The 25,913-nt window shown below is 51.3% G+C and overlaps 1 protein-coding gene across 7 annotated transcripts in view; it reads left to right on the forward strand.

The window, feature by feature from the left end:
• EHMT1 (euchromatic histone lysine methyltransferase 1) overlaps nucleotides 1–25,913 on the forward strand; it is a 300,279-nt gene that overhangs the window by 248,271 nt on the left and 26,095 nt on the right. For all 7 annotated transcript variants that reach the window (XM_037797144.1, XM_037797146.1, XM_037797149.1 and 4 more), the window contains 9 exons: nucleotides 4,930–5,031; nucleotides 6,495–6,599; nucleotides 15,497–15,651; nucleotides 16,617–16,781; nucleotides 16,929–17,073; nucleotides 17,503–17,580; nucleotides 17,747–17,862; nucleotides 19,893–19,979; nucleotides 21,023–21,101. In XM_037797144.1, coding sequence (XP_037653072.1) covers nucleotides 4,930–5,031; nucleotides 6,495–6,599; nucleotides 15,497–15,651; nucleotides 16,617–16,781; nucleotides 16,929–17,073; nucleotides 17,503–17,580; nucleotides 17,747–17,862; nucleotides 19,893–19,979; nucleotides 21,023–21,101 — 1,032 coding nt within the window. The remainder of the gene's footprint in view (nucleotides 1–4,929; nucleotides 5,032–6,494; nucleotides 6,600–15,496; nucleotides 15,652–16,616; nucleotides 16,782–16,928; nucleotides 17,074–17,502; nucleotides 17,581–17,746; nucleotides 17,863–19,892; nucleotides 19,980–21,022; nucleotides 21,102–25,913) is intronic.

A 25,913-nucleotide genomic window follows, 5' to 3' on the forward strand; every position in this document is an offset into this window, starting at 1 on the left:
TCTGTAGGAAAATGAAGGTAATGGTGAGAATTAAAGCTCTTGGCTTTGGGAAGGTATTGACATTAACCTCAATTGAGAAACAAAATTGAGAGTCCAGAAGAATTAATCCCACCACTTAAGCCAGAAATTGAAGTTGCTAAAACTGCATCACTGGATAAAATTCTCAAACCAAATAGTTTGTGTCAGCAATTCTGAATTTGAAATTCCATAGATTTATTTTTCCATGAAATATTTTCTGGACTCTTAACATATTTATAATAGAATTGCTAACAATGGAAGAAACAGTGAGAAGTTGCTTACATATAATTCATTATAACATCTTTTTGTTTGGTTGGTGTTTCTGTTTTTCTTTTTTAAAAGGCCCCCAGCCAGGAAAGTATAAGGAGGACAGTGTCTATAAAAATGTTTGTTTATTGAGAGGCATTTTTTTCAAGTTTAAGGAGTAGTCACCTAGATTATCCCTAACTGGACAGGGCTGGTTCAGTAGGTGGGCTGGGCAGCTGGCTGTCACTGAATGGAGGACTGTCCCTCTTCAGATTTTTATGCCAAGAAGGAAAAGATTGTCTCCTCCTTGTATCAGGATGTAGACTTTTTCTTGATGACTTGGGGCCTGGTGAGTACCCAGAAGCTTGTCTCAAGCAGAAAGGGGCACCTTCTGTAACCAATTACCTTGGGAATCCCACCAGCACACTCCTCTAGGATATGGCTGATTTTTACCAAAGGGAAGTCCAGTGAACCAAAACAGGGAGGGTTTTGCCCACTCTCCTGTGAAAGCTTCTAGAGTGGTGGAAAAGCATCAGGTTTGCCCTTTATCTGCAAACCTCACACATCCCAGATGTAAGCCACGTGGCACATGTGCAGTGGAAATGTGGTAAAGGAGAGAGAGAAGGAGAGAAGGGGTGAAGGAGGGAGAAAAGCCTCGGAGAACTCTACAGGGTGTGTTGCTAGAACCTTCCCAACTCCAAAGGGGAGAATCAGGTTCTTTGTATCCTGCAAGATTTCAAAAGCCCACCACCACCAAGAAAAAAAAGCAGCAGTCAAGTGTCTGCTGATAACAGCTGAGGCCCGGGAGTCGGGAACTGGCGGCTGTCCGGGAGCCTGGGGCCTGATGTTAGCACTTCTAGAGCTGGGCGGAGCCCTGGAAGCACCCACGAGCATCCAAGCTGGACTGTGAGTGACTTGCCCAGAGCCACATAGTTTGCTACTGTTAGGAAAAAGACTAAAATGCCGACCGTGGGCTCCCACTCCAGCGTTCCTCATGCTGCAGTTTTCCCACATGGGAAGCTCTTGAAGTCTGTCACTTCCTGTGTATGACCTGTCCCACTCACTTAATATTTCCCTCTCCAGAAGTCCTGCTAGTACCAGCCCCTTCCCCTGGCACCCAGGACTTTGTGTAGTTTGCTGGGAAGAGCAGTCCAGGCTGGTTCGTGGAGAATTTGTCGCATGCAGTCTGGCAGAACACGGGTCACCAGGCATAACTGAGGCAGTAGGAATTGCCCTCTGAAGTCGGAATCCTGGGCTCCGGAATATCTCCATGGGCACTTGTTTACTGTGACCACTGCTCCTCGCACTTAAGGGAGGACCAGAACGTAAGTCCCAGCAGGGTGGGGACATGGCTGTCTCGCTCTTCAGTGTTCCCAGTGTTCAGCCCGTACTTAACTATTTGTTGAATTAATTAACATGATCTCCAGTTCCTTCCTCGTGATTGCAGGAATGTTCCTGATGCCGCCTTCTACAGATATGCTGAATATCACTCTTCCGCCAAATCTTTCTGAGGGGCCCAACTCCACCTGGTATCTCTGCAAGCTTTCATTAACTCAGAGTAGCATGGGGTTTGACCACCGATCCAGGGGCACAGAATTGAAGTTCTGTTGGACTTGATCTCACTCGTTACTGATGACCCTCCCCCCCGAGTGAGTGAAGACCCATTAAAGGCTGACAGCCGAGAACCTGAAGATAGACAGTCTATGCTTACGGCTTCATTTTCAAGCCCTGGAGTAGAGGAGAGACACGCAGGCTGATCAGCTGGTGCCTCCTTCAGAACCCTCCTTACTTGATCTTTACTGGAGGGCAGGCGAGCTCTGCGTGGGGAGGACCATGGGGGTGCTCTGCCGCCTCCACTGGCACGGAAGTCCTGCTGGGTCACTCAGTTCCCGTGGTGGTTTCCGCCAAGGTGAACGGGCCCCACAGTGGAGCAGCCGTACAGGCCTCTGTATCCTGACGGCCCTGATCCCCACTTCTTCCAGCCCCACTCAGAATTTTCCCTGAGAGAATTGCTGATGAAAACGTTTTCCTCCCCTTATTGTTTCCACAGGTGTGTTAGCACACCATTGACTTGTTAGTGCCTGTTCCGGTTTGCTAATGCTGCTGTTAAGCAGAACACCAGAAATAGATCGGCTTTTATAAAGGGGGTTTATTTGGTTACAAAGTTAGTCTTAAGGCCATAAAATGTCCAAGGTAAGGCATCAACAATTGGGTACCTTCACTGGAGGATGGCCAGTGGCATCTGGAAAAGCTCTCTCAGCTTTTGTGTATCTGGAAGGGTCTGTATCTTACCCTCATTTTTTGAAGGGAAGTCTTGCAGGATGTAAAATTCTTGGTTGGCAGTTGTTCTCCTTCAGGAGTTTTGAGTATTTCAACCCACTGCCTTCTTGCCTCTGTGGATTCTGGTGAGAAATCAGTGTTAAATCTTATTGGGTCTCCCTTGTACATAACTTGTTGCTTTTCTTTTGTGGCTTTCAGAACTTTCTCCTTGGACAGTTTGACTACTGTGTCTTCAGGCGTGGTTCTCTCTGAATTTATCCAGTTTGAGGTTTGTTGGGATTTCTGAGTGTGCCTGTTTGTCTTTCATTAAATTTAGGAAGCTTTCTGCTGTTATTTCGTTGAATGTTCCCCTGCTGCTTTCTCTTCTCCTGTGGGACTCCCACATGCCTGTATTTTTATGCCAGATGGTCTCTTGGGCTCCCTTCCCTCTTTTTCACTCTCCTTTCTGCTCCTCAGCCTGACACCCTTCAGTGGTCTTGTCTTGGAGATCACTGATGCATTCTTCTGCCACCTCCGATCTGCCTGAAACCGTCCAGGGAAGTTTTCATTTTGGTTCTTGTCATGTTCTTCTACTTCAATATTTCTGTTTGGTTCCTATTCCCATATTGTTCATTCATTGTTTTTCTCATACCCCTTAGTTCTTTCTCCATGTTTTCCTTTATCTCCTTGAGCTATTGAAGATCGTTTTTTTAAAGTCTTTGTCTGGTATGTCCAAAATTTGGTCCTTTACTTTGTTAGTTTCTGGATTTTTATCCTCTTCCTTTGGATGTGCCATCTTTTCCTGTTTCTTGAACTCTTTTGTTACACACTGTACATTTTAGTATTTTAAAGTGTTAACCCTGGGATTTAGTCACTGGACTGCCTGTTCCTTAAGTTTGTGTCCAACTAGTGATGAGGTTTTCTTGAGTGCCTGAGCAAATCAAAACAGATAAAAGTGAAGAGCACCTTCACTGTGTCTGAGATGGCTCAGCTTTGACTGGTGGTCTCCCCCGGGTTCAGCCCAAGCACATGCAGAGTGCCAGCTCCTCTCTGTCTTCTCCGAGCCCGGGGAGCGGGGTGCCTGCTGCTTCTCCTGGGCTGGCCTCGGGATTCCCCGTGCACAGTGTATGGGGCTGGACTGCTGCCCTCTCCCCCCTTTGAAGACTTCCCACCCCTCCTGGGTGCTCCCTTGCCTGACTCAGTGCAGGTGTCCTTGCCCCGCGCCGCTTCCCCCCGACTCGCCTCACTGCCTCTTAGGCCGCGTTCGCGTCTGCAGGGGCTTGTCCGCCTTCAGGACGTGGTCGGAGGCCTCCGGATCGGTGGGCACAGGCACGTGCACCCAGGGTGCACACGGGGTTACGGCCTGGGGCCCACAATGGGACAGGCTGGCTCCACCCCGCAAGGGTGCCGGGAGCTTCTCCTGAGGCGTTTGAAGCTGCGTTTTCTTGATTCAGCCCTTGTCCAGTTAATGCAGCCCTTTAACTCTTCTCTGTAGTTTTGAGGAAGGTCACGGTCTTTAAGAGTCCTCTGCCATTTTGCCTGAGGGGCTGGGACAGTGGCCCTCTGGGCCCCAGTGCCCTGAAGCAGCTGCTCAGAGCTCGCGCCTCTGGGTTCCGGGTGACTGGGTCCCCCGGCCCAGCTGCTGCCCGCCCGGGGCTGGGCTGGGGTGGTGGCCGCTGCGTGGAGGTGACATTCCCTGGATGTGTACCCCGGTTTACCAGCCGCTTCCCCTTGCTCCTCCTGGGTGCTGCCCAGGGCTCCACAGGCTCTGGAGTTCACACGGCTGATTTGGACAGTTTCTGCCAGTTCAGTAGTTATTTTCATGGAGGGACCACATTTTGGATCTTCCACTCCAACATCTTACCCCGTTCTCCAGATGCACAGTTTGTGGTTATAATAACATTAAATTTGTAAACACCAGTGACATGGGATTCAGATGTGTGGTCTGGTCTGGAAAAGGGTAAATATACTGATTCATCACTGTTTTCCTTGGAAATGTGTGTTTAATTATGCGTATTAATAAAACAGGATTACTGCTGTGAGAATGGAAAAGAGAGAGAAAGGGTGATAAAGGCAATGGGGTCGATATGGAAGATGGGAAGGGGGGAAGAAAGGCAGAGAAAAATCTTTGTGACGAGAAATCGTGGGAAGTTGGCCACACCCTGGCGCGGACCTCACGTGCATGTGCACATAGCCTGGGGTGTGCCCTGAGCCTGTGCACATGTGGAACGTGGCGTGGTCGTGTCCTTGCAGAAAATGAGCTGAGAAGTGGCCCATCCAGCGCGGACGTGGTCCTGGCTGCGCCGTTCCCTCTCGGCAGGTGGTGCAGTAGCAGCACGTCCCTCTCCGCGGTCTTGCCTGTCGGCCCGCCTGGCACCTGGCACCTGAACTGCATTTGTGTTGCAGGACGCAGAGGGCTCCACGTGTCTGCACCTGGCTGCCAAGAAAGGCCACTACGACGTGGTTCAGTACCTGCTTTCGAACGGACAGATGGACGTCAACTGTCAGGTGAAGCCACGCCCTTCTCGAATGCCCCCCCACCCCCACCCTCTGCTCTTTGGGGCTCCCCATCTGCTCAGAGGACAGCTCAGGACCCCACCAGGCCCCCAGGCCTGGGGACCCATGGCTGGCTGCAGTCTTCTCTGCCTGCTTATTGTTTCCTGGTGACCTGTAGGCTTCCCCTGCCTCCCGCCCTGTGCCCTCGCCCCCGTCCCCTGAGCATCCAGGGCAGGTGGCACCCTGAGGCTTTCCCCACCGCTGGCCCTCCCCCCACAGATGCCCCGTCTTCCTCCCCTGCCTGAGATTCGCCAAGCTCTGGCTGCTGTCTGCGTTTCCACCCTGGGCCCCGGTCAGTTCCCAGCACCCCGCCCCACCTCAAGGCAGGAACTTTGTTACTCACTGTGGTGACCGGTGGCTGCTGAGAGGGCACCTGGAAGGCCTCCATAGGTGCTTGTGGAGCGAGTGAGTGCCCGGGGGACTCGAGGAGCCCCCACCCACGGCAGAGCCGCCTGGCTGCCCAGCAGGCAGCGTGTCTTGCGCCCTGGGGTCGTTCCTACCTCCGTTCTGCCTCAGGTTTCAGCCCAGCCCCTGCCCACGACCCTGTTGTTTCAGCGCAGCTCAAACACCACTTTTGCCAGGAGACCCCCCCAGACCCTTCAGAAACAGCTGCCAGACCCCAGCTTCCTCCCCTTCACCTGCCACTCGCCCCGCTCCCTGCTCTGTCGTCTCCAGCCAGTGTTGGACCGTCTCCGTCTAGCTGGTTACCGCATGTTTCTTCCTGGCCCACGCATGTCGGTTTCCACAGTGCAGGGGTGGTTTGGGGTGTGGGGGGAGGCCGAAGCTTCTGCCTCCGGATGAGGCATGGGCAGTGCAGCCCTGGGATGCTGCCTTATTTTAAATAAAAATACCCAGGACTCTGTTACTTGTCAGTGGGGCTTCGTGTGCAGCAGGTAGAGAGCCAGCTTTCTTGTCAGGGCGCGGCTCGGGCCTGAGTGGGGTGGGACAGCGCTCTCCCTGGGCCTGGAGTCTGCCCCGATTGCGCTCCGGGTGCTGTTCTCACGCGCTGCCACTGGCTGTGCGGCACTTGGGGGTCCAGGCCACTGTGATGAGACGGGTGGGCAGAAACCCTCCCTGTGGGGTCCCAGCGCAGCTGCCGTGTTCTCTGGAGTCGGTGCAGTGGCTGGGTCCTGATGCTCTCGGCTCCACGGCATCCAGGTGCATTGAGATGTTGCCTCAGTGGCACCTGCGAGCGGGACCGGCTCACAGGCAGGAGCAGGCAGCCAGTGCTCCCCCCACCCCTAGCCCCTCCTTACCCCTCTGCCCTTCTCTGGCTGCTCTCGGAACAGCTGCTGTCTCCTGGGCCTGGCAGCTGTGGGCTCCTGGGACGCGTGAACCACGTGCCTCAAGGGCAGCCCCCCGGGGCCTCATCCCTAATGGCTGCCGTACATCACCGCGTCCTTCTCTCCAACCAGGATGACGGTGGCTGGACGCCGATGATCTGGGCCACCGAATACAAGCACGTCGAGCTGGTGAAGCTGCTGCTCTCCCAGGGCTCGGACGTCAACATCCGAGACAATGTGAGTCTCTCGGCCCCGTCCTCGTGGTCATGGCCTCGCGGCTCACACATTCCTCCCGAGAGGGGCCATGCTCTGAGCCCTCTGCTCTGTCGGTGCTGCCTTGCCTGCAGGCTTGTCTGTCCAGGGTGGTTTTTGGGCCATTTCCTGTGTGTCGGTTGCTGGGTGTAAACAGAGGCACCTGGAGACATCTCCGTGTGTGGGGTTTGTGGTCAGGCCACCCACTTGCCGTTCCTTCCTCCTGATCCGTGTGTTTGGGATCGAGACCCCGGAGAAGCCCGGGGAGACGCGGCTGGGGCTGGTGAGCTGGTGCTCCCTTGGAAGAGAAGGGACGGTGGGAAAGCAGACGGTGGTCTGTGGTTTAAGACGGCATCAACAGTTAGTTTTTAGGCCAAATTTACTTGCCCAGAAAATCGGGTTTGGGGCCTTGCGAGGAGACTGTGAGGCTTCTGGGCTGACACCCTGCTGCATTAGCAGCAGGTGGTGCTGAACGAACTTCACACAGAAGGGAGTTGAGTGGAAGGTTTCCAGGGGAGTCAGTAGGACAGTGGCTGAGCCAGGCTTGGGGTGGGCAGCAGAGTCTCTGAGCGTCTGGCTGGGGCCCCACCGCAGGCGTGAAGGAAGCCACTCGTCACCATGTCCTTCCCAGGCTGAGGTCAGGGCTGCCAGACAGCGTGGACACACACGAGCTGGCCCACAGAGCCACTGGAAGCCCACAAACCAGGCTTAGGAAATTGTAACTAAAGAAGAAAGAAGGTCTGGCTTAAAAAGAATGGCTTCTGAAAGAGCACTTGAATACTGCAGGTGCTGATACCTGAAGCCCAAGTGTCTGGCCTGGGGAAGGAGATGGTGTTGTGTCTCTTGACTGAGCCTTGACTGGGTCGGGACTCTGGAGACACCCCTGTTTAAAGAAGAGACGGACTCGGTGGGCGTCTGTCACTTGCTGCTGCTCAGCATTTGAAGCCCCGTCCTGCGTCCGAGGAGCCCTGCCCCGGCAGGCCGAGAGCAGCAGCCACGGGCCCTCCCGGCCTTGCTCGCAGCCTGTGCAGCTGCAGGTCAGCTTCTGCGGAACCTCTGCTGGGGCTGTGGGCTGAGCACAGTGGCCTCCTCGGCTCAGACCTGTCCCCCAGCCCTCCCTGGCCCGGGGGCTTTCTGAGCAGCTCCTTCAGCATCGCGTCCCACTGCCCACGGTGCAGGATCTGGTGGGCGCAGGGGAGCAGTGCTGGGTTTTCAGAAGGTGCACCGCTGTGAGAAACGCTGTGGACCTGGTGGAAAGGAGGTGGGAGAACTGCTGGGCCAGGGTGGCAGGGGGAGAAGTCTGTGTGTCCATCTGCACGTGGTGAAGACCGCCTCTGAGCCCAGGCCCCGGCCCTGCACACGGCGGTTCTCCCAATGGCCCCACAGCATCCAGCATGTGGTGGCCCCGAGGTGGTGGTTCTGGCCAAACAGGAAGAGTTGATCGATGGCAAGCTTGTTATAAGGTGGAAAACTTCATTCTTGGCATTCCGCACGTGTTGGAAGTGTCCAGTTGACTGAATTTAACCCCAGAAACCACCACCACGATCAAGATAGCGAGTCCCATTGCTGTCCTCGTGCCACTGGTCAGCGCCGCCTGTCCTCTTACCACGGTCCTGCTCTCTGTCACCACGGGTCAGCTCACTGTTCTAGGTTTATGTAGAAGGAGCTGCATGAGAAGTGCTCTTGTTTGTTTCGCTTTTTAAAATCAATGTAATTATTCTGAGAGTCACCCATGTTGCATGTATCAGTAGTTCTTTTTGTTATCAAGTGGTATGCAACTGTGTGGGCACGTCACTATTTATCCTCCACCTGTTGTCTTAGTGAGGGTTCCCCAGGGAAACAGGGCCCACAGGAGATGTGTGTGGGTGGGTGTGATATGTAAATATTATGAAATTTTTAAATAAAATTGTCTCATGTGAACACAGTGATGGGCAAGTCCAAATTCCATAGGGCAGGCCACAAGCTGGAAACGCTAGTGAAGGTTTTTGATGAATTTCCCAGGAGGAGCTGGCTGGCTGAAGTAGAGATGGAAATTCTCTCTTCTGACTGCTGCCATCACTTCTCCTTTTTAGGCCTTCAGCTGGTTGGATGAGGCTTCTCTCATTGTTGAAGGCCGTCTCCTCAGCTGATTGTAGACGCAATCTGCCATAGATGCAATCAGCTTACCGATGACTTAAGTCCATGAAATGTCCTCACAGTAACAGTCAGGCCACTGCCTGCTTGACCAAACAACCGGACACCATCACCTGGGCAAACTGACACGTGCACTTAACCGTCACACCTGTTGATGGACATTTTTCTTTCTAGTGTTTGGCTGTTAGAAATAAAGAAGATTTGGGCATCAAATTTCATTTCCCTAGGAGTGCAATGGCTGTTTGTTTAACTTATAAGAAACTGCCAAAACATTTTCCAGAGTGGTGGCACCGTTCCCCCAGCAGTGGTGAGAGCGGCAGTTTCTCCACGTTCTCACCAGCACTTTGCCTGGTCAGTCTTTTTAGTTTCAGCCCTGCTCATAGTGTGCAGTGATGGTTCATGGTCTTCACTTTCCTCTCCCTAATGACTGCGAGGTGAAGCATCTCGTCATAGGTTTATATCTTTGGTGAAAGGTCTTTTTAAATCTTTTGCTCATTTTTTATTGAGTTGTTTATTTTCCTCTTGAGTTTTAAGAGTTTATTGTATATTTTGGATGCAAGTCCTTTATCTGATATATGCTTTACAAATCCTAACAATGTCATTTGAAGAACAGAACTTTTATTTTGATGAAGTCCAGTTTATCAGTTTTTTTCTTTTATGGGTCATGCTTTTGGGTCCCAAGGTCCCAGAGATTTCATCCTGTATTTTCTGGTAGTAGTTCTGTAGTGTCAGGTTTTACTTCCAGGCCTACAGCCCATTAGTTAATTTTATATGTGGTATAAGGTTTGGATTAAAGTTCATGCACAGGGACATCCCGTTGTTCCTGCACCATTTGCTGGGAAGTCTTTTTCCACTGAATTGCCTTGTACATTTATCAAAAGTCAGTTTTCCAGTTGTGCTGCTTTGAATCTGTTATGTACCCCACAAAAAACATGTTCTTTTAATCCAGTCTTATGGGGGCAGATCTTTTGTGGGTGGGATCTTTTAATTAGGTTGTTTCCGTGGAAATATGACCCACCCAAATGAGGGTGGGACCTTTTGTTAGATTATTTCCATGGAGAAGTGACCCTGCCCATTCAAGGTGGGCCTTAATTAGTTTACTGGCGTCCTTTATGAGAGGATAAAAGGCAGAGACATTTTGAAGAGAGCTCAGACATGCTTGGAGAGAAAATGCCCTGAGCCAACACAGACCCAGACGTTTGGAGATGCTAAGCTAAGAGATGAAGCCCAGAGTTTGCCCCGGAGAAGCTAAGCGAGACAGAAGCCCGGAGATGCTCAAGGAGAAGCCACTGGAATCAGAAGCTGAAAACAGTGAAACCCGGGAGCAAAGGACCAGCAGACACCAGACAGATGCCTGCCCAGCTGACAGAGGTGTTCCAGATGCCATCGGCCTTTCTTCAGTGAAGATATCTTCTTGTTGATGCCTTAGTTTGGCCACTTTTATGGCCTTTGAACTGTAAATTTGTAACCTAATAAACCCCCTTTATAAAAGCCAGTCCATTTCTTGTATTTTGCATAATGACAGCTTTAGCAAACCGGAGCACCACCCATGCGAGTCCGTTCCTGAACCAGTTCTTCTTGGCGATTGGTCTGTATGGTAGACTTGAAATCATATAGCAGAAGAACCTCAGACAGTACACTTCCATTTTGCCCCCACTGCCGTGTATACTGTCGCTCTCATGCGTTTTCTTTTTGCATATGATGTAAACTTCACAATACATCGTTGTGATTTTGTTTAAACAGTCACTTACCTGTTCAGAAGTTGTAATGATAATAATGCCTTATCTGTTTATTTACTCACAGTTACCTTACCATTGCTCTTCATTCTCTTATATAATGGAGACCCATGATTCCATCTGGTGACATTTTCTTTCTGCTTGTCTGACTTTTTTTTTTTTCCAGTACAACATAAAATTTCCCAATTTAACTACCTTCAAGTGCACAGTTTAGTGGTGTTAATTGCATTCACGATATTGTTCTACCATCATCACTATTTGTTACCAAAACTTTTCCTTCACCCCAAGTAGAAGCTCTGTACCCACTAAACATTAACTTCTCATCCCCTAACCCTGCCCCTGGTGACCTATATTTTAATTAGTATGAATTTGCATATTCTAATTATTTCATATTAATGAGCTCATGCATCATTTGTCCTTTTGTGTCTGTTATTTCATGCTGCATGTTGTCTTCAGGAGTCTTCTGTGTTGTCACAGGTATCGGAACATTTCTTTTCAGGAATGAATGATCCTCGGTTGCCTAGTAGACCTCTCGCTTCTGTGGCAGACTCCTGGGCTGCTTCTATCTTTGGGCTGTTGTGAATCCTGCTGCTGGAGCTTCGGTGTGCAGATACCTGTTTGGGTCTCTTTTCAGTTCTTCCTAAGAAGTAGGGTTGCGGGGCCCTACAGTGATTGTAGACTTGACTTTGGGAGGAGCTGCACAGCTGGTTGGCTGCCCCGCTTCACCTTCCTGCCCGCAGTGCTCAAGGGCCCCTGGCGGTCCATGTCCTCCAGCACTTGTCATTTTCCCTTTTTTAAGAATACTGGGGTCTCTCATTGCAGTTTTGATGTGCATTGCCAACATGGCTTATGATGTTGAGCATATTTTCATGTGCTTATTTGCCATTTGTGTATCTTCTTTGGAGAAATGTCTATTCAAGTCCTTTGCCCGTTTTCAAATTGGGTTGTTTTTTGTTTTTGAGCTGTAGGAGTTCTTTATCTAATCTGGATATTAAACCTTTATAAGATATTTGACTTCCAAATATGTTCTACCATTCTGTAGGTTGTCTTTTCACTTCCTTAGTAATGTCCTTTGATGTACAAAAGTTTTTAATTTTGATGACCTCCCATTTATCTCTTTTTTGTGTGTGTTGCTCATGCTTTTGGTGTAAAGTCTAGGAATCCCTTGCCTAATACAAGGTCCTAAAATGTTCCCCTGTTTTCTTCTAGGAGTCTTCTACAGTTTTAGTTTTTATATTCAGTTTTTTGATCCAGTTTGAATTAGTTGTTGTATATGGTATGAGGTAGGGATCTACTTTCATCCTTTTGCATGTGGTTATCCAGTTTTCCCAGCACCATTTGTTGAAGAGACTCCTCTTTCCCCAGTGAATGGACACTGACACTCTTGTCAAAAATCAGTTGGCCATAGATGTGAAGGTTTATTTCTGAACTCTCAGTTTGATTCTTTTGGGCTATATGTCTGTCCTTGTGTCAGTACCACACTGTTTTGATTCCTATTGCTTTGTAATAAATTTTAAAACCAGGAAGCATTAATCCTCTAACATTGTTCTTTTTCAAGATGGTTTTAGCTATTTGGGGCCCCTTACCCTTCCATATGAATTTGATGATTGGCTTTTCTATTTCTGCAAAGAAGGCTGTTGGAATTTTGATTGGGATCATGTTGAATCTGTAAGTTGCTTTGGACAGAATTGACCTCTTAACAGTATTTAGTCTTCCAGTCCATGAACACGGAATGGCCTTCCATTTATTTAGGTCCCTGATTTCTTTTATCGTTGTGTTGTAACTGCCAGTAAACTAATTAAGAACATAAATGTTTAGTGGGTACAGAGCTTCTGCTTGGGGTGAAGGAAAAGTTTTTGTAACAAATAGTGATGATGGTAGGACAATAGCGTGAATGCAATTAACACCACTGCATTGTGCACTTGAAGGGAGTTAAATTGGGAAATTTCATGTTGTATTGAAATTTTATGTTGTACAAGTCCTTTACATTCTTGGTTAGTTTTTTTCTAGATATTTTAATATTTTAGTTGCTGTCTTAGTTTCCCAGCAGCTAAAACAAATACCGTACAGTCAGTTGGCTCAACAGCAGGAATTTATTGGCTCACAATTTCAGAGACTAGAAGGGTTGCTTCCTTCAGGGCGGCAATATTGGGGTTCCCTGGCTTTTCCGTCTCGTGGCAGAGCATGTGGCGGCATCGTCTCCTTTCTCCGCCAAGATCTGTTGACTGGCGGCTTCTGGCTGCACCCCGTGGCTGCCGCGTCTGTGTCCGTTTTCTTCTGCATGTGGGACTTCAGCCCTGTGGATTAAGACCCACCGCCGCTCAGTCTGGGCACCTTCACTGCTGGCGCCTCCAGAGCCCACTCCACAAACAGGTCCCCACCCGGGACCAGGGCTGGGGCCCGAACGTGCCTTTTGTGGGGGGCATGATTCAAGCCCAGTAATTGCTGTTGTAAATAGAAAGTTTTCCATTTCCCTCTTTGGATTGTTCATTACCAGTGTGTAGAAACACCCCTGATCTTTACATGTTAATCTTGGACCCTATCACTTTTGCTGATTTCGTTTATTACCTCTAGAGGCTTTATTATAGGATTAAAGGGGTTTTCTCTACATAGGATCATGTCATTTTGAATAGGGAAAGTTTTGTTTCTTCCTTCCCAATTTGGGTGCCTGGTATTTCTTTCACTTCCTGATGGCTCTGCTGGAACTTCCTGTACAATGTTGAATAGCAGTGGTGATGGTGGGCATCCTCGTCTTGTGTCTTGTTCCTGATTGCAGAGGGAAAGCTTTCAGTCTCCCTCCGTTGAATAAGATGAAGCTGTGGGCTTTTCATGTAGGCCCTTCCTTATCAGGTTGACATTTCCTTCTCTTCCTAGTTTCCTAAGGGCTCTTATCAGGAAGGAGCACTAGATTTTGTCAAGTCCTTTTCTGTGTCAGCTGAGGTGATCATGAGGTTTGCCTGTGTGACTTAACATTTCTTCTGTTGTTGGTCTACTTACTGTGCATTCTTCCAGCTTTTGAATGCTTGAAAACATCTTTATTCTTCATACTTGAAAGATTTTTTTTGCTGGGTATGGAATTTTGGGTTGACAGTTTTTGTCTTCTAGTACTTTACAAGTGTTACTTCACTGAGTTCTCATTTGAGAAATCTGCCCTTACTCTTATCTTTGTTTTCCCACGCACAGTGTCTCTTTTCTCCTGTGGCTGCTTTCAAGATTGTTTTCTTTTCACTAGATTTTAATAATTTGATCAAGATGTACCTTGGTGTTAGTTGTGTGTGTGCACACACTTAGAGTTTATTTAGCTTCTTGGATCCCTGGGTTTAGAGTTTTTTGTCAAATTTGGGAAGTTTTCAGTCATGATATCTTCAAATCCTTTTCCTGCACACACCCTCTTCAAGTACTCCAATTATATGTAGTCAGCTTGAAGTTGTCCCTTGGCCACTGGTGCTCTTTTTGTCTTTAAAATGATCTTTTCGCTTTGTGCTTCCTGCTGTGTCTGCAGGTTTGCTCAGCTTTCAGCTGCTGGTCTCTCCAGTGCATTTGCACTTCAGGCTCTGCGTTTCTAGCTCTTAGATGTGGGTTTAAATTCTTTAATACTTACTAAGTTTTTGATGTCCTTGCTTGCCAGTGCCCACCTCCTGGTGGGTTCTGGTGCATTTTGGTGGCTCGGGTTCACCTCCTCGTGGTTGTGTGTTCCTGCTTCTCTTGCTCCTTGGGGTGGATGCTGACATGGGGGTCGCACCTGTTTGGGTGCTGGGTGTGTGTGCACACAGTGACGGTTCCCGATCCTGGTTCTGGGGTGCAGTTAGGTTCTGTAGAAACCGTTGCGTGGTGACGGATCCAGGCAGGGCTGCATCCAGGGCCCTGCCCGCCCCAGGGCCAGCCCCTCCCGAGTGCTCTCTCTGCTGGGAATTGGCAGTTCTGGGGTCTGGCTGTGGGAACGGGCTCTGCTCCCTCTGTCTCCGGTGATTCCTCCCTGCTATGGGGAGTTTCCTCCAGGGGACCCTCCACAGGGCACAGGGGTCTCTGCTCCCTCGTCCCTGGTGCCCTGCCCTGGGCACCCAGCTGCCTCAGCCTGCTGCATGCTTGGCTCCTCAGCCAGGTCCCCTCTTAGTTACCAGGGGCGATCGCAGGGCTCCTCATTTGTTTTGTCTCAGCAGCCACAGTCCTTCGTCAACTGATGTCCGATGTCTTGGTAATGGTTGTTCTGTGCATTGTGACTATTTTATTGAATGAGTTGGTTCTTCAGGTGGGAGGGTAAGGTTGCTCTAGTCCCTGTCTCCTGAGCTGACCTTTATCGCGAGGCCTGCAGCTGCCAGGGGGTCACTGTCCTACAGGAGGTCCAGAGGGTTCTGGGAAACTCACGATCCACAACACAAAGATCCTAAGTGGTTGGGAAGGCCTCGAAGATGCAATTCTGGTCATAAAGTCATAAGCCACTGTGATGAAGGGCAAAGAGAAGAGGCCCCTCAGGAAAGCAGGATGTGCTGTGGAGCTCTCAAAAGGCGCGGAAGTCGAGGACCAGAGGGTAGGAGCTCCCAGAATAATTCCTGGGAAATACTGAAGTTGACCAAAAGGGGTTTGCTTTCAGTCTCCTCTGTTAGGAATATTTTTCTACCTGGAGCCTGTGCTTGGGACTGCTGGGGAGAGTAAAGAACAGCAGAACCACTGGTCTTTTCTAACGTCCACTGAACCGAAAAGCCCCAAAGGACCCTGTGAAGTGGGCGCTGGGGAAGAGAGCATGGGGAGCACAGGACTGTCGGGCCCGGGCCTGGAGGAGAGCGGCCCCTGGTGCCCAAGGTGCTGTCCCTGGGTGGACCTGTGGGCATGTGGGTATGTTGGCACGTGGACGCGCCTCCTGGCGGGGGGTCCCGGGGCAGAGGTGGGGGCCATGGCCCACGTGTGCAAAGTGCTTCTCAGATGTCCTCCCTGCTCGCTGTGTCTGCGTGGTACAGGCGGGCCGAGGCCTCCCAGGACCCTACTCATGGCGCTCTCACTTGTGTCTCTGTCCAGGAGGAGAACATCTGCTTGCACTGGGCAGCGTTTTCAGGCTGTGTGGACATAGCGGAGATACTCTTGGCCGCCAAGTGTGACTTACATGCAGTCAACATCCATGGCGACTCGCCCCTGCACATCGCCGCCAGGGAGAACCGCTATGACTGTGTCGTGTGAGTGCAGCTCGAGCCTGGCCTCTCCCTGCACGCTCAGGCGTTGCTCGATGTCCTGCATGCTCCGACCGGACCTCACGCAGTCGACCAAACCCCCTCTGCTTCCCGGGTGGAGGGAAAGCACCCTTGGTGTCATACGAGCAAGGACATAACTTTCTCATTTCACGTTCAAGGGCAGCCTTTATTTACTTCTGCTTCTGGAAAGATCACTGTGGGAAATCCCCAGATGTTTACTTCAGTCCTCAGGCTGCCTCCCAGACCCAGCACCTCATGTCAAGGGGGCGCGGGGACAGGCCTTGCCTGGCAGCGGCCCCAGGGCCCCTTCAAACTCCAGGCGGTTTAACTACACAGAGTTCCTCACAGCCAAGTGCAGCGCCCTCTCCCCACGGAGCTGCTCATGCCCCGGATTGCGACTCCGGGTCCTGGAGCCTTCATCCTGCTGCTCATGATTCCGTCGGGGGGCTGGGTGGAGCAGACCCGAGAAGGGGTGGGCACCCGTCGGATTCGGGCTCCAGCGGAGTTGGCCTGAGCACCCCCCTCAGGGAGCCTGTCTAAGAAGGGGCTGCCCTGCCCGATCCCAACTCCAAACCTAGGCCTCAGGGGACCCAGCATCGGGTCAGCCGGTCACTTCCTGTTCATAAAGCTGAACGTGACTGACTTCCATTGTCACCTCGTATCCCTGCTGAATTTGAATGAGAAAGTCAGGAAAAACCCAACACTGTCTTTGGTTCTTTCATGTTCTTCTGCTAAGAAAACTGAGCCTCCTCTGACAGTAACTGGGAGAGGAGTGAGGGAGTATGTTCTTGAGTGAGTTAGAGCCAGGCTTTTTAGAACCGTGGTCAGGAAGCTTGTTAAAGCTGTCTCAAAACAAATGGTGCGTTCTTGTTATCGTAGGAGTCGTTTTACACATCTCATCTTCGTATGTTTTTAGATTAAGATGTGAGTGTTTCTGTCTTTCCGTTCAGCCTCTTCCTCTCTCGGGACTCCGATGTCACCCTCAAGAACAAGGAAGGGGAGACGCCCCTGCAGTGCGCCCGGCTGAGCTCGCAGGTGTGGGCCGCCCTGCACATGAGCAAGGCCCTGCGCGCCGCCGCGGACAGGCCCTCCCCGGCGGAGAGGACGGTGGCCAGGTGAGGCCAGCTCTGGGGGTCCGCAGCAGCTCGTTAAGTGGGGGTCCGAGGCACGGAAGGAAGGTGTCTCTGTGGGCTTCCCCTGCCGTGCTCCCCACTCTGGTCTGGGGCGGTCCTCACAGCTGAAGGTGACCCCGCCCTCCGCAGGGACATTGCGCGAGGCTATGAGCGCATCCCCATCCCCTGCGTCAACGCCGTGGACAGCGAGCCGTGCCCCAGCAACTACAAGTACGTGCCCCAGAGCTGCGTGACGTCCCCCATGAACATCGACAGAAACATCACTCACCTGCAGGTCTGTGCGCATGGCGGGAGTGGGGGCCCTCAGGGCAGGGGCTTGGGGGCACCCAGGGAGACCCCACTCTTTCAGCTGTTTCCTCCCGCTCAAGGTCCCCCCCAAGGGACGACCACTGGGAGGCCGGGGAAGAAACCTTCCAGAGAAAGGGCCCCTCCCGACCCTCCATGCCCCCACTCCGGCCAGCGCGCCCAGCACCTCTCGCGGGGGCTCCCGCCCCTTTTCCCCGCCCCTCCCAGTTGCTGCCCCTCCTGTCCTTGAGAAGTGAGGAGGTACGGAACAGTGCTCACCTATTTAAGGAAACACATCAGGTTAAGGGATAATTTTGAGAATTATAAAAAAAAATATTGGATGTGAACATAAAGGGAGGGGGAAGCGTTCTCTTGATGGTGCTGTGTGTCCGTCCTGAGCCCGCTGTCTGTCTCGCAGTACTGTGTGTGTGTGGACGACTGCTCCTCCAGCAACTGCATGTGTGGCCAGCTCAGTGTGCGCTGCTGGTACGGCAAGGTGGGTCTTCACCAGAACTTACGACAATAACGCGAACAGATCTGCCTTCCAGGTGACCCCGCAGCAGTGCCAGGGAGGAGCGGGCGGGGGCGTGGGCGGCGGGCAGGCAGGGGGCCCCGTCACCGCCAGTCCAGAGGAGCCAGAGCCCCGGCCCGTCTCTCCCCAGGACGGCCGGCTCCTGCCCGAGTTCGACATGGCGGCGCCCCCGCTGATCTTCGAGTGCAACCACGCGTGCGCCTGCTGGAGGAGCTGCCGGAACAGGGTGGTGCAGAACGGCCTCAGGTGAGGGGCTCCCTGCCGGGGCCCGAGACCCTAGCCGCTCTGGGACCCACGGCTGCACTCTCCCTCTGAGGGCCCTGGCGTTCTGGAGCTTTGTGGGGTTGAGAGCTTTACTCCTTTCAGGAAAGGATGACACCAGGTGTCTCTGGTTCTTAGGAAAGTTTGGAAAGGATTCCAATTTCTTGAAAAGTTCACTCTATTTTATGTGTATTTTCATGCAGGTAAGAAATGTATTTATATGTATATAGATACAGATTTTCAAGTAGAGCTAATGATTTACCTTTGAACTCTTTATCCTCTGGAAATGTTACATGTGCCACAAATAATGAGCACAATGCTTTCTACCACCACTTTAGACTTAAATTTGGTATTTTAACTTCAGGCTCAAAGAAGGAACAGATGGGATCATTTGTGCAAAAAGCGAAATGGACTTAACATAAAACTTCCCTTTGTTACCAAGTTCACACATATTCACCTGACCAGCGTTACTGTAATTTATTTCCATACTCAAATCGTTTTCTGACTGGTCTCTGTTCTCTGAGTTTCCTGGCAAGAATGTTCATATGCTGCTCGGTAACTGCTCCTGAGCCCTCGGGGCCCTTTACCACCAGGACGTGGCCAGCGGGTCCTCTGCTGAGCTCAGAGAACACAGCGCCCCAGGACCTCCCAAGGGCTTGTCGTGTGCCTTTTCCTCCATGAACATGCCTGTTCCCACATCCCTGATGATTCTGAAACTAAAGGGCCTCCCAATCATGAGGGAGAGATCATGAGCTTAGCATTGTGATTGCTTTCTGTTGATGTCAGTAACAGAGGTTGCTTCTGGACAGAGAGCAGCGCGCTATTGGCCGGCCCCTGTCCCTCTGTCCGTGTGTGGCAGAGGACAGATGCCCACTGAGCGCAGGGACAGACAGACATGAGAGGCATGCACAGGCTCCCAGGAGGTCTCAGAGTCCCTTGGAGGCCACATCCAGCACGGTCCCAGGGCTTGTTAGCAAGAACCTGCACCTCTGCTGCCTGGTGGGCCTTTGGAGATCTGGAGCAGCGCTGCCACGGATGGTGCTCGCCACTCCTGTGCTCCATGGGTACTGGGTCATCAGGGCTGCCCCAAGGGCTCCTCAAGAACGATAAAAATGCCGTCCCGTCCTCAGGAGCTCCACTTAGCCAACACGCTGGTCACTGTGTCGGCCATTGGGGCCCCATGAGGCCAGCAGACAGACCAGAGGCACGTCTCAACCCGGCTGTCTGACCCAGATGGACCCCCCAAACAGACCTGCAGACAAACCCTGGACGTACCCCCCTAAAGGAACCCAGACGGACCCGAGCCGGGCCCACACACACAGCCCTCTCGGCCGTTCCGTTCCTCCGTCCTAGGGTCCCCCACCACATCCATCTGTCCTGAGTTCCCGTCTCAGGCTGGGCCCTGACCCAGCACGGTGGACAGAGGCCCTATGGGGTCACACTGGGGCAGACCCTTTCGAGCCTTTCCCTGTGTACCCAGAGAGCCCTCAAGGCCAGGGCAGCCCCGAGGGAAGCACAAGACTGTGGAGAAGGCTCCCAGGGGCTGCGGGGAAGGGCAGGGCACCCCGGGCTTTGCAGGGGGCCAGCTGGTGCAGAGGGAGCCCGGTGCGTGCCGCAGCAGCCTTGTCCCCGGGTTAGAGCTGAGGAGACGGAGGCACAAGGGGAGCGGCTGGCCGAGGTCCTGGGGCTGGGCTGGGGCCTCCCGCACTCCGAGGTGTCCCCGCTTTCCGGGACCGTCAAAGCCCACACGTGAGAGTTGATGTCTGCATTGAGGACTTGGGGTACTTTTGTCCTTTTGAGACATTTTGCCTGGTTCGTGCAAGTGAGTGCCTGGACGCTCACATGATTTACTGCAGACGTGTTACTTAGGCTCACGTGTAAGGTTCTCAGTTTTCAGACACGAAATCCATTTACTCGTGCTCCGCGTTTCTGCGATGAGCTTGAGCCGATGTACGTGGCCCTGGCAGGGGGCTGAGCGCTGTCTAACCTTCCCTCCCTGGCTCTCTGCTTTCCAGGGCGAGGCTGCAGCTCTACCGGACACAGAACATGGGCTGGGGCGTGCGGTCCCTGCAGGACATCCCCCTGGGCACCTTCGTCTGCGAGTGAGTGAATCCCCAGGTGACCCCGGCTCTGCCTCTGCAGGCCCAGGAGCTCCTCTGGGGGCAGGGAGGCTCCAGCTTCCCAGGGCACTGCAAGCATAGTGCAGTTGGTGGGCTTTGGCTTTGTGGCTGCATTCACGCGGGCCTCCGGGCGGCTCCTGGTCAGGCCTCCTCATTGTGTGTTGTGGAGCTTGGTTGAGCCCATTTTTGCGTTAATTGGCTGAATGGGTTTGTTTGCTCCCCTGTCTCAGCCATGGCCCCAGGACCCAGGACGCACTGTGCTGTGGGAAGGATGAGGGCTGTGCATGGATAAGCTCCCCGGGGTCGTGTTCCCCCAGGGAACAGGATTTGTCGGATAAAGCTCTGAATTGTCTTGCTTTTCCTTGTAATTCTTTTGAAGCAACGTGTTTGCTGTTCTTGGGTTTAGTCTGCTTGAGAACTGGTCAGCCGTGGCCCCGGCCACACTGCGCAGCGTCTCCTTGGTGGCCATGAGCCCACTCTCAGGCCGCCTGCTCTCTCCATGAGCCCGGTTTTGTGGCCTTAGCATGAGTGGCCTGCCCTGGCAGCCTGGACTCCGGGCACTGCTTGGAGCAGCTGAGCCAGGAGCTCCGCCAGAGAGGGCATTCCGGGCTGCATTGTCCTGATACCCAGAGGAACGTTTGGCCAACGTGCTGCCCCATCTTGGGCATGTCCATCCTCTCAGTGCAGTGCCTCTTGTCCTGCAGCCCTGGTGCCCCTCGCCCACGTCTCACCTGTTTTATGCTCGAGGCACTTCTTGCCCCCCAGCCAGCTCACGTGTATTTGACATTTCGCCCAGCCCCCTCAGTTGTTTCGGTGCAGGAATCCTGGATGCCAGTGGGTGCTGCCAGACGCAAAGTCTCTGTGTTACTGTTTTCTTCTGGAATCTCAAGTTAAACTTTGGTTCAGTCATAGACAAATGCTCCAAAAACATGCTGGCATGTTCTTTGGGGTTTCATTCATTTCTTTAAGGACAGAAGAGACGTGTCTTGGAGGCACTTACCTGCCTGTCTCCCCTCGCCCTGCAGGTATGTCGGCGAGCTGGTCTCAGACTCAGAAGCTGATGTTCGGGAGGAAGATTCTTACCTGTTTGACCTGGACAATAAGGTAGTGTGTTTGTGGAACTGGGACACAGAGGGCTGACTGTGGGCTGCAAACCTGGAAAAGGTTTGTTCCAAGAGGGTGGGGATGTGCCCATGGCACTTGTGCATCTTCGAGACTTTGAGCGTGAGCCTTTCCTGTGAGGTGGGAGCTGACACTGCTGGTGGATGGTACATGTGCCATCCCTTTGGACGCCGTGCCCCGTTTCTGAGGCCAGTTCAGCGGGCTGACCTCAGCAACTCAAGTCGCTTAATCTCTGTGCTTCTTGGCAGGTATTGGTCAAGGGTGAAGTAAATCATCACACTTCATTTTTTTTTTTTTATTATTAAATTCAGTTTTATTGAAATACATTCACACACCATACAATCATCCATGGTATACAATCCACTGTCCACAGTATGATAACATAGTTATGCGTTCATCACCACAATCTATCTCTGAACATTTTCCTTACATCAGAAAGAACCAGAACAAGAATAAAAAATAAAAGTGAAAAAAGAACACCCAAATCATCCCCCCATCCCACGCCATTTGTCCTTTAGTTTTTATCCCCATTTTTCTACTCATCCATACACTAGGTAAAGGGGGTGTGATCCACAAGGTCTTCACAATCACACTGTCACCCCTTGTAATCTACTTTATTATATAATTAGGAGTCTTCAGGAGTCCAGACCTGCTGGGTTGGAGTTTGGTAGTTTCAGTTCTTTACTTCTAGCTATTCTAATACATTAAAAACTAAGAGGTATTATCTATATAGTACATAAGAATGTCCACCAGAGTGACCTCTCGACTCCATTTGAAATCTCTCAGCCACTGAAACTATTTTGTCTCATTTTGCATCCCCCTTTTGGTCAAGAAGATACTCTCAGTCCCACGATGCCGGGTCCACATTCATCCCCGGGAGTCATACTCTGCGTTGCCAGGGAGATTTACAGCCCTGGGAGTCAGGTCCCACGTAGCAGGGAGGGCAGTGAGTTCACCTGTCGAGATGGCTCAGTTAGAGAGAGAGAGGGCCACATCTGAGCAACAAAGAGGTACTCAGGGGGAGACTCTTAGGCACCATTACATGCAAGTTTAGACCCTCCTTTGTGGTAATGAGCTTCATAAGGGCAAGTCCCATGATCGAGGGCTCAGCACATCAAACCGCCAGTCCCAATGTTTATGACAACATCAACACCAGTCCAGGTGAGGATGTCCAACACATCCACACCTTCCCCCAGATCCTCGGGGCTGGGGAGGGGAAGGCTGTAAATATATTTTTTATTATCTGCCCAAATTACTCTGGGATGTGTCACTATCTCACTCCAGCCTATACTAACCTACCGTATCTCACTTCCTATTCAAAGTTCCATGCAATTGTGGTGTTTGAACAAATCGACTGTAGAGTTGTACCGTTTAGAGAATTTAGATCCTGTACCAAATAGATATTTGTTCTCTTGGTCTCATATGGAAGTTGAAGTTTTAAAACACAATCAGTTTCAACCTTTACCCTTTGGCCTGGTTTGCCCTGGTCTTAACCAGACCTGCTTCATTCATATCACTAATTGAAGTCTGGGCTCTTTTTCAGCTTTTTTTTTTTTTTTGACAGTGGCTGTATGCACTAATACTGACATTCATATCTGCCGAGCTCTAGCTCTGAGTTTCAGGTGTCTCAGAGATATGCATTGTTCCAGAGACCAATCAGGTTATACACTAGGGGATCAGCATCTCAAACACTTTATTTTTTTGATCTTATTTTATTTTTATTAGAGAAGTTGTAGGTTTACAGAAAAAATGATGCATAAAATACAGAATTCCCATGTAACACCCTGTTATAACACCTAAGCATCAAACTTCATTTGAATACTGCCAGAATATTTTTAAATAGTTTAATTCTAGATTATGACTCGTCTATTAGAAGTACAGGGTTGGAAAGAAAGACAGTGTAGCCTGAGCCAGGCAATGGGGCAGAGAGCAGCAGGAGGTCAGGGCTGCCGGTGCCTGGGGTCGAGGCTGGGGCTGTCACTGTGGCTCTCTGAAGCAGGCCTCTTGTCACGGACGCAGCCCTGCACTGCCCGCCTGTGCCCAGCAGCAGGGTGAGGCCCTGGTGTGGCTGAGCAGAGCAGAGGGGAGCCCCACGTGCTGGGCAGGCTAGGGAAGGCCGCAGCCACCCCAGAGCCACGCTCATGCCTGGGGTTTCCGAAGCCCGGGGGTCTGGCTAACAGAGACCCTTCTTGACCTCAGGCTGCCTTTTCCCTTTGCCTGTCCCTACTCTTGCTCTTTAATTCATGAATTGCCTGCTGGAAAACCTCTGGCACAGGTAAGGTTTCCACCTTGAACCTTTCAGCCCACGTTACTGGAGGCGATTAAGGTGGAGACGGGAAATAATTGCTCTCTATCCTGTAACAGCCGCTGCTGGAGCACAGCCTAGCAGTGCGCCTCAGGACAGCGTGAAGTCCACAGGTGCTCTACCCACACCTGTCCTAGTCCACCGGGTCTTCTCAGGAATCCACGCCTGTGCACCCGCCAGTACCCAGGTGCTGGCCCGTCAGCCTCCTTCCAGGAAACCAGTCTGGAAGGTTGAGATGCTCGGGCATTGCTCAAACCTGTGACAGGCCTGGGGCTGCACCAGGCCCTTCCATGCGGCATGCTCGAGCCATGGGTGTGCACTGGGCCATGGGTGTGTGCACTGGGTCACGGGTGTGTGCACTTGAGCCGTGGGTGTGTGCACTGGGTCATGGGTGTGTGCACTCGAGCCGTGGGTGTGCCCTGTGCCATGGGTGTGTGCACTGGGCCACAGGTGTGCACTGTGCCGCGGGTATGTGCACTTGAGCCGTGGGTGTGTGCACTGGGTCACGGGTGTGTGCACTCGAGCTGTGGGTGTGCACTGGGCCATGGGTGTGTGCACTGGGCCACAGGTGTGCACTGTGCCGCGGGTGTGTGCACTTGAGCCGTGGGTGTGTGCACTGGGTCACAGGTGTGTGCACTCGAGCCGTGGGTGTGCACTGTGCCACAGGTGTGTGCACTCAAGCCATGGGTGTGCACTGGGCCACGGGTGTGTGCACTCAAGCCATGGGTGTGCACTGGGCCGCGGGTGTGTGCACTCAAGCTGTGGGTGTGCACTGTGCTGCAGGTGTGTGCACTGGGCTGCGGGTGTGTGCACTTGAGCCATGGGTGTGTTCACTGTGCTGCAGGTGTGTGCACTGGGCTGTGGGTATGTGCACTTGAGCTGTGGGTGTGCACTGGGCTGTGGATGTGTGCACTTGAGCTGCGGGTATGCACTGGGCCACGGGTGTGTGCACTCGAGCCACGGGTGTGCACTCGAGCTGTGGATATGCGGGTGTGCCGCAGTTGTGTGCACTCGAGCTGTGGGTGTGCACTGGGCCGCAGGTGTGTGCCCTCGATCCGTGGGTGTGTGCTCTTGAGCCGCGGGTATGCACACTCACACTGCATATCTGCACCCCCATGGAGTCTGAGGCATCAGTCACATGGAGGTGTTTGTGAATTGCTTTTTCACAACTTCTGCCCTCTTCTTTCTGTTGGATGTTACACATTCTGAACAAATGATCTTTTGTTACTTACAAGTGTTGCAGGTTTCTTCTTCCATTCTGTGGCTGCTTTTTAATATATGTATACTTTATTAGGGAAATTGTGAATTTACAGAAGATTCCCATATACCACCCCGTTATTAACACCTTGCATTGATGTGGTGCATTTGTTACGATTCACGAAAGCACATCTTCATATTTGTACTATTGACCATAGTCAGTGGTTTAACTTGGGGTTCACAGTTTGTATTATGCAGTCCCATGGATTTTTCTTTTTAAAATTTTTATTCTAGTACCATACATACAACCTAACAGTTCAATCCCTTTTTAACCACATTTAGATTGCATTCAAAATGTTCTGCTAGCATCACCGCAATCCATTACCAAAACATTTCCCTTGTTCAAAATAGAAACCCTGTGAGTTTTAAGCCTTAACTGCCTCTTCCTATCCCCAAGCAATTCCCTGGTTACCTCGACGCTTGATTTTGACTCTATGAATTTCCTTATTCTAAGTCTTTCATGTGAGAGAAACCATACAATGTCTGTTCTTTTGTATCTAGCTTATTTCATTCGACATGATGTTTTCAAGACTCATCTGTGTTGTACCATGTACCAGGACTTCCCTCTTTTATCATTGTGCGGATGGACCACCTTTTCTTTATCCATTCATCCATTGATGGACACTTGGGTTGCTTCCATCTTTTGTCAATTGTGAATAATGCCACTATAAACATCAGTTTGCAGATATCTGTTTGAGCCCCTGCTTTCGATTCCTTTGGGTATATATATCTAGTAGAGGGATTGCTGGGTTATATGGTAGTTCTATACTTAGCTTTCTGAGGTACTGCCCAACTGTCCTCCATAGCAGCTGCACTGTTTTATGCTCTCATCAGCAGTGACTGAGGGCTCCTCCTTCTCCACATCCTCCTCAACACTTATTTTCTGTTTGTTTTTTTTTTTTAATAGCAGCCATTCCAGTGAGTGTGACATGGTCTCTCACTGTGGTTTGATTTACATTTCCCTAATGGCTAATGATGTTGTGCATCTTGTCTTATTCTTTTGGGCCATTTGTGTATCATTTTTGGAAAAATGTCTGTTCAGATCTTTTGTCCAATTTTTAAATTGAGTTGTTTGTCTTTTGGTTGTTGAGTTGAAGGATTTCTTTCTATCTTCTGGATGTTAACCCTTATTGGATTTATGGTTTCCAAATATTTTCTCATATTGTGTCGGTTGTTGTCTTACTTTCGTGGTAAAGTCCTTTGAGGCACAAAAATTTTGAAATCTGGTGAGG

The sequence above is a fragment of the Choloepus didactylus genome, chromosome 10 (assembly GCF_015220235.1).
Source record: "Choloepus didactylus isolate mChoDid1 chromosome 10, mChoDid1.pri, whole genome shotgun sequence".
In the NCBI taxonomy this organism is placed as follows: domain Eukaryota; kingdom Metazoa; phylum Chordata; class Mammalia; order Pilosa; family Megalonychidae; genus Choloepus; species Choloepus didactylus.